Source organism: Opisthorchis viverrini (genome assembly GCF_000715545.1).
Source record: "Opisthorchis viverrini unplaced genomic scaffold opera_v5_11, whole genome shotgun sequence".
Lineage (NCBI taxonomy): Eukaryota > Metazoa > Platyhelminthes > Trematoda > Opisthorchiida > Opisthorchiidae > Opisthorchis > Opisthorchis viverrini.
The window spans coordinates 2,708,126-2,721,535 of NW_008751667.1; the positions used below are offsets into that span (position 1 = coordinate 2,708,126).

A 13,410-nucleotide genomic window follows, 5' to 3' on the forward strand; every position below is an offset into this window, starting at 1 on the left:
AAAGCCTTATTTTAAAGAAAAGAATAAAGGTGGACGAGGAAGGGACTTAGTGCTAGCTTAACACAATCATTCCGAGGTGCCTATACCTCCAGATATTCACTCAGGCAATTTGGATAGAAACTGACAACAGAAACGCCACTGACATTGGTTGGTAGCCATATCTTGTAGTGTCTCCAACCAGGCACAGTGAGAATCACGCGGTCCCCATCCTGGAAGGCGAGTAGCACCAACAGCACCCAAGCGTTTCGTGATTTCCTTCATACTCCTCTGCCAAGTGAAGGGTTGGCCACCTCTCTGTTTACGCCACTCTGAATTGGGCATGAAAAACAACAACAACGCATTTAGATGTGTAGTCCGACAAGAAAATAGTCAAAACGGTTGTCAGTACGCCAATCATTATCATCATCATCATCGACAGCATGACATCAGTGTTTAACACCGATGCTTCACTGCCGTACACCTATGATTTATTTGAAAGCCCTATTGTAAAGAAAAGAGTAAAGTTGGACGGGGAAGGGACTTAGTGGACTTAGTCCACTCCAGATACAACTCTTTTGAATGTGTTTGACACGGAGCAGAACTTTTCGCCTCGTATGGAGTGGTTATTCGAATCGCATGTGATTTGTCTTAGGGGTATTCAATGGAAAGTGGATAGGCTTGTATAATACTCAAATGAACTCGTCCCCGACATTGACGCCGTTCGTCCAGTGACACACAAGAGTCTGTTTTTCAAAAGGAACTGGCTTTTGGCTGACGCATGTTCGTTTTCGCCTTTCTTACTGAAATCTTCGCTTAAGTTGACACATCGTAAAAATCCGAGTTTCGTTGTCTTACACCCATTTTTTTGTCAGAGAGATGACCAAATTTTGTAAAAATATTCTGCCGGTATTGCAGTCCTGTCAGGGGTTAACGCATGTCCGAACAAGTTCTGTAACCCTGCTTATCAACATGTTCAGTCCAAAAAATAAAGGTGTGGGGATTAGCTGTTTTGGGTACTGACAGCAGTCTACTCAGTTTCGAGGCAAAATTCTTAAACGGATTTCTAGGATCCATCTGAGATCATCGAGGTGCGTACCACTTGGTTCACTTGTGGCCTTTTTTGCAACGACAAAACTAGATGGGATGGCGGAAGTCAGCTGGAACCGATCTGGTTCTACTTTGTCGATGCTTAATGTTCACAATAGACTGCATGGTTTTCCTTTACGATCGTTCTGCTAGCTGATTTTCACAGAAAGCGTTTTTCGCATTTTTTCAGGCTTCGTCTTACTATAGTCTAAATTGACCAGCATGTTCGACCATGCAAAACACACAGGCTTTCCCTATTTTCATCCACTATCACGCAATTCCGAGCATTGGGAGGAATTTGTTATTTGAGCCTGATTGTGCGTGCATTCAGTCAAGCATTTTTCCTGCCACTGTTTGATGAGTTTATTTTTGTTTGGCGTTTGAAACTGTCTCAGAAAGCAAGGAGGTTCATGCAGACTCACTTTGGACCGACGCTACACCCAGTATTCGACTAATCTAGCTGGATCTGGAACTGAAATCGTGTGTAGCCGTTGTACGGCCTAGTAATGACGAGCCTCCGCAGAAATCCGATGACAATTCTGTAATAAACTTCAACCTTCTATCACTCATTGTTGATATTTGCTAACGGATTCTTCAAACGAATGTCATCCACGCATCTTCGTTGTTGCGGGTGGCTAAGCATTCCGTGAATTAAAAGCGATTTAAGCTGACAGTAAGCTGGCTACTCGTTGCATTACTCATGCTACGACACCACTTTAATCATTCCAAAGAATGGTTGTGTTCCGAAGGGACGAATAGCTAATCGTTTTAGACAAAAATGCAACCATAGGGTCAAGCTTTCGGTGTATTTGCGAGAGCCTTTCTGCCTCTTCATAAAAACTTCCTCGCCAGCCCGCAGCACACACGACCCGGTTGGAGACCGCGACAGTTTTACGCAGAATGTGACCGAAAAAATCGAATTACTGATCCTTTGACCCCGCCGGGTTTTGCAGGCGATTATGACTGAATTTAAAAGGTGTATTGGTTATCTGTCAAATACTTTTTGCTGCAAGCTGGGCTCAATCGATTGACTCTACAGAGTGACACTCCCACTAACCAGTCCCTCCTCAAAAGGAGACGATTTCGACGTGTTTAAAAGTGCATCCCGTGCCCCTGGATACGTTGCACGTCGGCTCTTTGATCTACATCCCAGAAGATAACGATAAATGCACACAATCACATGTTAGAAATATCAATTTACATACGGGTTGAAGGTGATCAGGAAACGTACACTGACTTGGTATTTATCGAGCTTTTTCGTCATTTCATTTACATTCCCATGAGACTTCGTGATTGTTTGGTTCTTATTCGCATTTAACCTACTCCGAGCAGTTGTGATTTTCTGTGATTTGAACGACCCAGGTGACTTTAATTTACTTTTACCTCTAGGTAAATGGCCTTTCTGGCTCAGTCCTAGACAAGCTCTTGTTGTACCGGTCGCTTCGCCGTTTGACCAGTACGCCACTGAGGTGAAAACACGTCTGCACGACGCGGGATTCGAAGTGGACGTGGATACTGACCCTGGACGCACGATGAACAAGAAAATCCGCACTGGACAGCTGGCTCAGTACAATTTCATCCTGGGTAGGTTGACGTTTTAGTTTGTCGTTATGTTCGACGAAGTCCCAGTGTTCCCCGGCGCCTCAAGGCATGACAGCTAATGTTGTTTTTCATCGGATTTTGGTGGAGATATTTGGCGGACAAATGACCGCTGGCTTGTCCTGTCGAATATTCTCATTATTTCACGTCACCCTTTTCCTCGATGCTGGTGTCATACGGAAGGCTCGGAGCTCTTCCCACATCCCCTGGCCATCGATAGGAACCAATCGTCACATGAGCTGCGCAGCTTCTTTGAGAAGGGCTCTTCGTCTCGGACTCAGGCAGTTTTACGGAATCGGAAGTAAGCTCAAGATATTCATCTTGTAGGAGTTTTGGGAGGAACTGGCTGCTTCCTTAGCACTTGAAGGTGTTTGACCAAATTGAACTTAGTGAAAAGTAGCCGATAAAATTGTCGGACAGAAAGTTTGCTACTTACACACCCCACGATGTGGTCGTTGGCCGCAATCATATTACTGGAGCGTCTGATTTTCTTCGGCCCATTGGTTGAAAAGACCTGACACTCTGTGAAACATCCAGGTGGTGGCTTGCTTGTTAGAATGGTGACCTCAGGGAAAAGACGGAATGCGAACTACTGCAGTCGAAATTGTCACTATAGCGAATCTGGGTATAAGTCAAGCGGGGAGACATTCTAGGGGGAGACTGTAGTTGTCACGTTAACCTCTAACGTTTTAGAACCAGCATCTCGGAACATCTCTACCCTGGCCAAACAAATCGTGCTTTTGTACATATCTGTGCTGTCTGCCAGTCGTTGCAGAATGCTCACAGCAGTAACTCGTCTTCCTGTCGACTGGGCGGTGCTCAGTCATGTTTTTTTTTTGAAATTTCTTTCGTGACTACTCATCCGCGCCCTCTTTATTCTGCTGCAGTTGTCGGGGAGAAAGAAGCCACTAGCGGCACAGTGAATGTTCCATCCGCGCCCTCTTTATTCTGCTGCAGTTGTCGGGGAGAAAGAAGCCACTAGCGGCACAGTGAATGTTCGCACACGGGACAACAAAATTCACGGTGAACATACGGTGGAACACGTTATCGAACGATTTCGTGCCTTGGCTGAGTCAAAAACACGTGATGCAGAACAGGAATACTAGCTGGCGGTCTTCTCCCCATGGTCTGGGAAACTGCATGTGTCGTTTGGTACCTTTGTAATTTTATGATCGCAAGCTAAACTGTCCCTGGTTCCTTTATTTCGCTTTTTTGCTCGTGTGGCTGGGGGATTGGTGATTCGTAAACTCGTTCGGATGCTTCGACGTCGTTTCCATTTTTGCAAGTCAGTCTCGCCAATTCGATTCCAATTCTGAGTCTCATTCACAATGGGGCCAGTCTTTTTCGTTACACTTGTCAACCAGTATCAGGAATTTGTTCGAGGTCGTTCAGTACGTCACGGATTGATCGTAGACTGTACGGTAGTTCGTAATAACGGTACAAAAAGGCCAAAAACCATCGCGAAGAAACCGGAAGTTTTCGTGGTGCGACGGTTTACGCATTCCGGTAACCTGTTGAGCTCCACTGGAGGGTACCAATATAGCACCACCCGCGGAGTCTTTCCTACCGGTCAATGAACAGAGGTCTGACAAACAGTCTTCTGCTTTAATATGAGGAAGACCGACCAAGACCTCTAGGCAAGGTAACTTCCAGGGACGCGGGAAGTTGTTCACCAAGAGGAATGGAACGGTACGGAGTTTGTCCTGTCAAGACACAGACTAATATTCCTTTTAATATTGGAATGATAGTTCAAGCTCGTTTCTAAGGTCGCATATGAAACCACCAGAACTCGCCACAACATCATCGGGTACTCGTGTCAGATGAGAGGATATGGTTTGGGCGTGTAGCTGGCAGAGGAAGTGGTATAAAATGACTCCTTGAAGCAAACTTACGTCAGATCAATAGGTTCTTAAACTATCTCCTGGTCAGCCTAAGGACATCCTTCTTTCCTCCAGCCTCATTAACACCTCAGTGGATGTTTTCACGTAATTTTCTATGACTGACAGCCATATCATTGGTGTCGAACAAACCAGATCAACAATGATATCCAGCGTAGACCGCGATTACCTCTAGGCAAACAGACATGGGTCTTCAACAAGCAAAGTAGCTCGTATCGTTCAGCTGTAGCACCCTTTCTGTGCCTAGCTGCCATGTCACTCGAAGGAAGCATGAGGGCTGGGATACTGCCAGGTTGCCCAAGCCTAGACAGGGGAAGTCGAGAGGCAGAGGTAGGTTTCGAACCACGGACCTTCCGGTCACTAAATTCGCGCTCTAACCATTTGGACCATATCGCTCGTATTGCTTCTATGAGTACCATTCCATCTGTCTAAATTGTTTGGTGTTTGGTAATACCCCGCTGTATTGCGTGTTCAAATCAAAGACGGGTAACCTTGAAACTCTCATGTTCACCGTCCTTGTTTGAAGTTATTTAAGGCTACCGTTACCCATTCACGATGCATTCGCCAACCTCAGTAAGGGTTAAAATGTACCAATGCTCTCACATGCAATGACAGTAACATCTTTTTTTAAAAAAATTCCGTGGGTGCGCTAAGAATCATCCAGTAGGATTTGACCTTGGCGTGTCCTTAGGTGAGCTGTTTCCCCTATGATATCTCTCGCAGTCTTTCGTGGTAGTCTTTTGTAGATAATCCGGCTAACTCTAAACTTACTAATCAAACAGTACGCTTAGGAAGCTTGCTGGCAAATCATTAATTACCTCATGACCGTTCAACGTGGAAGACATATCGATTCGCTTTCGGCCAGGATTTACCTGCACTGATTCCATTTGTAGCTTCATATCGCACGCAATGCACGTATTGAGTGAACTATCCTACGATGTCCACTGGATTCATTGCTGTCCTGTCTGCTTCGGAAAAAAAATGAAGCAATCATTTTTGTTTTCCGCCTGCTGCTGATTGGCAGTTTACGTGGTTGGAAAACGGGAGCTAATTATCAAGCCGAACTAAACTCATCTTTTGATGGGGGAACGACAGTTGTTAGACGTGTCGCGCACATTTCACTCGTCGCTTTTCGCATTCGCTTAGTTTATCATTAGCTGGAGGAGACGGTTGGACAAAGTTTAGTCTCGTTTCATTCTGTGTCCGAAAAAAATATTCTACAATACTAAAAAATAATGCGACAATTCTCCGTCTGTAGAGCGGAAAAATGGGTCATGAGAAATAGTATCTGCCTTCTGGATGCGAGTACTTTTGTTGGGTTGTCCTTTCGAGCGTGGAGACTGTCATTTTGTTGAGGGTAGCATAAATGTGCATTCCGAACAGTTTTAAGGCATTGCTATTTTGCTATGTGGATATGATTCCTTGATTGACATTTCGTCTTGTCATTGGAACCAGTGTATATTGAAGAGCGAGAAGTACTTTACAACTGTTTCATCATCATCCACAGCAGTGTATATCTCACGAAACTCACAGTCTCAAACCTGCGACCTTCTGGACTGCAGCTGGACACAACCGTTCGGTCTCAAGCGGCTAATAAACTCGTACTTAGACAGGATGGATCGCCGCTCATCCGTCAATCGCAGGTGTCACATCACGTATTGAGTGACTGTCCGACTAACGATTTTCTCAGTTTTTAAGTTTCACTCATCTCATAAAGTTACTCCTACTCTGAGTGAATTCTAGATTGATCATCCACCGCTCCGCCCAACGAGAAGATTGGATGTCGATGTATTTTTTCGGTGGGGACACTCATTCTTCCACTCTCCCAATTCCCTACATCAGTGTAATAAAACTTTGATGACTGAGTTGTTGCTGGTTACAGTCACCAAATCTTCATACTGTGTCAGGTTCTAGAAGAACGCTTTACGTATAAGCGACCCACAATTCCAGAATTCCTGGATTTCCGAGGCGCATTCGACTCGGCTGATCGATCTGTCATCCTTGACACGCTTACCCATTAAGGCTTGTCCGGGATTAACACGTTCTTTGTATTTTCAGACTTCCGGACGTTTGAGGGTATACTTAGGGCTCTCCAAGAGCTACCGTACACAAAGTGGCGTCCGTCAGGATCCCCACTCTCCCCATTCCTTTTTAACTTTTTGGTCGATGAGATAAGGAGACGAAAGCTTGAAGGTCTCCAACACCCTGGTGTTCAAATAGCCTGTGAAGAGACCCTTGCCGATCTGGAATACGTTCCCATTTTCGAAGAGCAGGAGTGGGTGCGAGTGTTTTTGGCTGTGATACTTGGCCTGTTCGAGCAGCGGAACTGAGACGTCTTCAGGTTTTCGACAATCGTTGTCCCAAAACCATGGCTTGTGTGAGTTGGTGTCGGCTTATCCGTAACGAGGCGATTAGAAGGCGAGTTTTCGGTTGTGTTTACGTTGGACTTACGTTGAAGAATGTGTCGAGCACCAGAAGCTGCGTTGGTTGGGACATGCGTTGCGTATGCCCAACCACCGTTTGCAGAATAATGATGTTTTCCATGCCCAACTCAGAGTGGCGTAAACAGAGAGGTGGCCAACCTTTGACTTGGTAGAGGGATATGAAGGAGATTACGAAACGCTTGGGTGCTGTCGGTGCTACTCGCCTTCCAGGACGAAGACCGCGTGATCCCCAGTGCGCCTGGTTGGAGACACCACAAGATATGGCTTCAAACCCGATGTCAGTGCGATCTTGTTGTCAGTTTCTATCCTGATTGCCGTCTGGAGGTGTAGGCACCTCGGATTGGTTGTAGTAAGCTAGCTCTAAGTCCGTGACCAATTTTATTCTTTTCTTTCCCCTAGGTTTTCAAAGAAATCGTCGTTGTACGGTAGTGGGCATTGGTGTTGAACATTGATGTCATGCTGTCGATGACGATAATGACGATGCTGGACTGCACTGCAGCAGCAAAACTTGCATAACGAAGTACTGGAAGTGAGAGGCTGAGTTGGTTAGTTGAGACAGTTTACCGTTTTGACGAGGAAAGTTGACTACTGTTAGCTTCGAGGTTGTTTGTTTGGTTCCGGACAGATATTTCTCCAACTATTAAGGCTGTTTTATCATCGTGTCTGCTAGTACAATGCGCAGTACTTAATGAACCGGAGAAGTGACTGCTTTACATCTTGGATTTACAAAGACCCGACTAGTTCCATCCCCAAAGAAGCGCTTCATTCAGGTGGAAGCATAAGTGCTGTGTTACGTCGAGTGACCGATCTTCAGAAGAAGCACCTCATTTGTGCCGGATGAGCCCAGTAATTTACGCTCGTTACATCATATTCTCCGCATACTAGCTAAGTGTTCACTGGATGGATCCGTTTTTGCTCAGCCTTTTGCGGGACGGGAGACCTAAAACAGCTGAACGCGAAATCTCTTATGGACAGCATCCGACCGATCGCGTTAACCAGGACACAACTCAGCAGAACCAAGGTGATGGATCAATGATGCTGCCTTATCGAACCTTCCAGAATCCCACTTAAGCAGAGGGTTATCGAAATGGCACTTGGACAAACCGGCTGGCTTAACGTTTCATGTGATTGGTTGTTCCTCTTTGGCCTCCTATTCCTAATGGGCGAAAACTGTGAGGGTTATGTAGATAAAACGCCAGACTGATCTGATCTTTTTTCCTTAAAACCAACTCTTAATGTTCCATTAAACGCGCAAAATTTTATCATAACATCGCGAGTTTTCAGTTTATTGTGCCTATGTATACAGGTGAATGAAACATAAGACAGCTGTCAGTTCCCCGAATAAATCGCAACTTGGTGATAATGGATAGGAGACTAAACCCCATGTATCTATTTGTAGAATAATCTACCCATTACAATCGATCAACACTCTGCAAGGTGAATGATTGTTATTCAGTCACAGATGAAAATTTTCAGGTAAGTGTTCGGACCATGAGAAAACCATTTGAAAGACATCTACTGTGACGTAATGAATAAAAAAACAAACTATCAAGGGGCGTCGTAATTACAAAGCACCATGTTTCACAGTTGTTATATTTCCGCGTAATTGTTTGTTTTTTAAAATTGTCGTTCTGAGAAATGATACTGACGGCACCAAAGTATCGAATACTAACCAATGAATAATTTGGGGTCATGAATGGCTCGCCGGGATTCAGCTAACTGAGATGGGAAGAAAGGCCTTTTGGCCAAAGAATTTTGCACACCAAACAGGCTCAAGATGCGTACATCATGGTTCCATGACATTTCATTTTAGCTTGACGTCATGGGTTTGTCCAGAGTGAGACGGCACTGGTGATCGCACGCGCACATCACTCAACAGTTGGTTACCTTGGTTAGATATTGTTTATATTGTTTTTTTATAGCAAACCACCCACTTTGTTGAATGCAAACCATATCTAATACCTAATCAATAAACGTTTATCCCAGCTGTGAATGACCAGCATCCAATCAAATCTAAGGCCGGTAGACCGCCAGGTGACCATTTTAGACTCAAACTGTACTGTCCATTTTTATTTATTGCTACTTTTTATGCGGTATATGTGTCCTTCTTAGAAATAGAATATACTGCAAACATATGATCTTAACATATGTTTGTTATTATCCCCATATGACCGCCCGTATAAGCATGGCGGTCTAGGGTGACAGTTTTCCGAGGTTTTACGAAGGGTGAATGACCCGTAAATATTTATAAAAATAACTCTGTTTCGTTGATTTCATCGGTCGAGAGATGCACATCTTTGTTGCACGTATAAAATGCCCTCGAGATAATTTTTATGAAACCACAGGTGTTCTCATTCACAACATTCTCGTTTGCACAGTCGCCCTTCTGTTCGGAAGTAATTATTCCGGTGAGTCCACACCAAAGGGGAGCAATGGACTAGAGTTTCGCTCCTAATGGTGCTCATCAGCAGTGCATATCCCTGGTCGTGCCATGGTTTGATTTCAAGGCATCTGACATGCCTTGGTTGATTAGACACATCTGGGTTTGAACAGCCGAACTTATTCATGCCTAAGCAATGTGATTGGTATGTCCGACTCTCCGAAATACGACACGGTAATTGTCTTGGCTGTGAAGCCCGATCGATCCGACTCTTAAGATTTCCCAGTCACAGGCGCTTGAAACACCCTGGATAATTTTTATGATTTTGTTGCGGCATTTATAGTGTTCACCCACGTTAAAATCAACCACAATTGTGCGATTCAATACTTTGCAGCATTTCATTTTTGATACCATCGTTTCGCCAATCCAAGTACACTTCCAAGTTGATCCAGTTTTAAATCGGACAAAAAATCAATAAGCTAAATCGCCTTCAGCCAGTGGAGTAAATCAATACTGGAAGTCTGTTAAAAGTTCCTGTTTGTTGGTGTGAGTGATTATCGGTTGGGGAGCGGGAACATCAGTTTTGGTCAAGTTTTTGTTCCGGTCGCATTTCTACAGTGCACAAAGTCCTTCCTTGTGTTGGACCTTTTCAGAGGTTTTCGTATTACTGGTTTGTGCGAATGAATAGCTATTTCAATCCTATGTTTCGTTGAGTCTGGCCATGGATACCAATACTCGTCTCAGCTGATGTTGGACGTAGGTCCATCATCTTGACGTCCGTTTTTTAGCGTAATTTAGAATCCTATTCGGAGCAGATCACGTGCATGCGGTCGTCAGCCACCGGAACATTGCCAGGATAGTGTTATCGAACACTGTCTTACAATTGGGCAAGGAATAGTCCAGTATCAGTCGGAGGGCATTTTAAGCTGTCCATCGGTCCAACCGAAGAAGAGTCGTATGTCAATGTTACAATCAATTTAGAGGTAATTTTTAGTCAGGTCGAAAATGTTTTAGATGTATAGGAAAATATGGCAGCAGCCTTCCATTTGAAGCCGAAAACTGGGATGCTCGTGACCCCACCACTAGGCTTCATTCTCGAGTACATATCGGAAAAAATCAGGGTGTGGCTTAAGTGTGCGTTCATGCTTTCAGTCCATTCTTAGCTCGGTGTGTGGGTTCGATATTGGGTATCATAGATTCGCCGCACCATAGGCTAGTCAGAACACCACCAGTGGGCTTCATTCTCGACTACACATCGAAAAAAATCAGGGTGTGGCTTAAGTGTGCGTTCATGCTTTCAGTCCATTCTTAGCTCGGTGTGTGGGTTCGATATTGGGTATCATAGATTCGCCGCACCATAGGCTAGTCAGATGTTTGACAGATATTCCAGAAATCCTTATAAATAAATAGGATATTTTAGAAATTCATGCCACTTTGCCAGAACACTCAGACGTTTTCCCATGAATTTTGTAGCAAACTCGTTTTATACGACCGTGCCGAGTTGGGGGATCCTTTGAGACAAGCCAAGACGCCGCTGCTGTCAAACGTTTTAATTTCCGCAAACTTTGTCTTTTATGTCCTTTTTTTCAACCAAGATAGTCTTTACTCATTCTGGGTGTGAAAAACGAGTCTTCCGGTCTCATACATCCCATGTCATCCATCTTTTCCAAGCATACAGACTTTGTTTAGCTTCCGTTTGTCAACGGGCGACTAAATTTGTTTGCCGGGAAAACTCCAACATCACAGACATGGTCTAATGCTGATTGATGTTTGCTCAGCTGCCGAACGTTCCACCTAGTTTACTGATATGGGCATCTGATGTTTTCGACTGTCTGCTGCTCACCAGTTCTCAATAGGAAAAATACCCTCAAGTATTTATGAATGAATGACATGAAAAGAAGCAGCTTTGAATTCGCGGTTGGATGAGGTTTTGAATGTGTTATTGGCCGTCCAGGAACGGTGTTCACTTGAAAATCTCTTTCCACATGTCTTCAACGAAGTGAGCAACAAAAATTGCAGGAATCTTGGATTGGGCCGGGAGAACCTGTTGGCAAGAAAACCCAAGGCGTTTTTGGGACATGAGTGATCTCTTCAATGTCAGATATACCGATCCTTCGTCCTCTGGGGATGACCACTCGTGACGCCGAAACATGCTTGGGTGATGGAACTGATGGGTTGTATACACTCGTATGCTAGGTACCCCGGCAGAAATGTGTTCCACATGTTCAAGTGTTCATGGTCGATCAGGATTGCCGTTCATCTGCTTTATCAACAAAGCAGTCTAAGCGAAACGGACACCATTTTCTTTCTCACCTAGGCGGTTCCTAGTTGAACCTGAAAATTATCCAACTTTTCGCCGCTCAGCCGATATTTTTTCAACATTTGTTTCCTCTGCAGTGTTCTAGCGACTGTTATCATAACCTGGTCGCAGTTGTTCAGAGGCCTGTTTGATCCTCGTCTTCAGTTCTATCCAATACAAAATCGTCCTCATTTCTCTGTCCCTTTAGAGACGACGCCATGTTAATCGAAATGGGGTTCATCTCAACCCCCCTTTGAACTCACTTTATTCTGTAGCTTCTTTAGACACTCTGATTCGGTACTGCGATTACATCTCGGATTTTTTTGGCCTACCAAGAACATTTCATAGGCTGTCAACTCTCGCCTAAGGGCCAGACGGGCATAAACTATCGTATGCAAAAAAAACATTCCGTACTAGCGTTCCTTCCGTATATCACTCAGAGACTTTGCGTGCATACTCCCCAACTGACTTAACCCGACTGTATGCGAAAATAACAGAGGCTAGGTTACGCACCGCAACGTACAGTTTCCTGATCTCATTGTGCAATCAGTGGCAGGTGTATGTGCAATAAGTCGTGCTTGTGCGCGTTGCAACTGCAGTTCCGACAAGCCAAATTTATGATAGTCCACTGTCATGTTTCCTACTGCGGTGAAATATCAAATCACCGGGGATTTCTGACCGGTTTAGGGTTCAGGAATTGAAGCTACAATGGAAGAAACAAAACACTATAGCATGAGGCATTGCCAACATAGGAAGACGAACGTTTTGTCGCGCACTGTTATTTTACGGATACTGAAGGTTTAAGGTAAGTGGAAGACGGTTTTTTAAACTACCTGACGAGGGTTTGCGGACCCAGCAGCGTCCGCCAACGTAGATACTTTTTCCAGTACACACAGTACTCGATAGTTCGTTTTGTCGTTGGACAAACTGGGCGAGTCACAGGTCACCCGGAGCAGTAAATCATGCTATTGTATCTTGCTAACTTATCCGTAATCCTGGGTTATAAAATGCAGCATTTTTGGCTCTGATGACGATGAGGATAGTGTAACCGAATGTCAAACAAAACACAATAAATAAATTTGCCTTCTCCTAAGTATTGAGAAAACTGAGGGTTACATATGCTGTTCTATTGAAATGGCCGCTCATGTAAACGAGCAGCTTGATTCAACGGATACATCTTTCATGGTGCTTCGGTGTGGAGGTCAGTCGTGCGAGTAAACACTCTTTCTTTCGGTACCAACAATTATAGCAGGTGGGCAGCAAATTGAGACAGTGGCTCACTGAGTTGCCTGAACAGGATGGACGATTCTACGAAGAATGTAGCATGTGGACTGACACCTTGATCGTAATATCACACCTGTTTCGTATGGACGTGAATAAGCGACTTGATCTCCGACACTGTCTGGATAATATGGTTGTCTCGAGCGGAGAACCTGGTATGCATTTGAGGTCTTCAAAGCTGACGGATTTTGACTGAACTAGCTAAACATGAAACGACTTGGGACACCAAATTCAATCACTTAAAGACGTCTTAAACGAGAGACTCAGCTGGGTTCCAGATGAGTTTCCGGCAAACTCAAATTGATTTTCAAATGGGTGTAGTTCGCTAACTTCGCGCAATTTGAGTTCAAGTAGAACATACGGTTGACGGAAACTCGGGGACTTCGTCTATCTGATGAGCACGAAGAAGGGCGCAGCTGGTCGTGAGCGGTTGAAGAATTTCTC

General features: G+C 44.5%; 1 protein-coding gene across 1 annotated transcript in view; it reads left to right on the top strand.

Annotated features, from left to right (window-relative positions):
• Positions 1-3,865, top strand: part of T265_01087 (hypothetical protein) — a gene marked incomplete at both ends in the record, with an annotated part of 27,124 nt that extends 23,259 nt beyond the window's left edge. The window contains 2 exons of the mRNA XM_009165030.1: positions 2,455-2,649; positions 3,622-3,865. Coding sequence (XP_009163294.1) covers positions 2,455-2,649; positions 3,622-3,770 — 344 coding nt within the window. The remainder of the gene's footprint in view (positions 1-2,454; positions 2,650-3,621) is intronic.
• Positions 3,866-13,410: the final 9,545 nt, after the last annotated feature.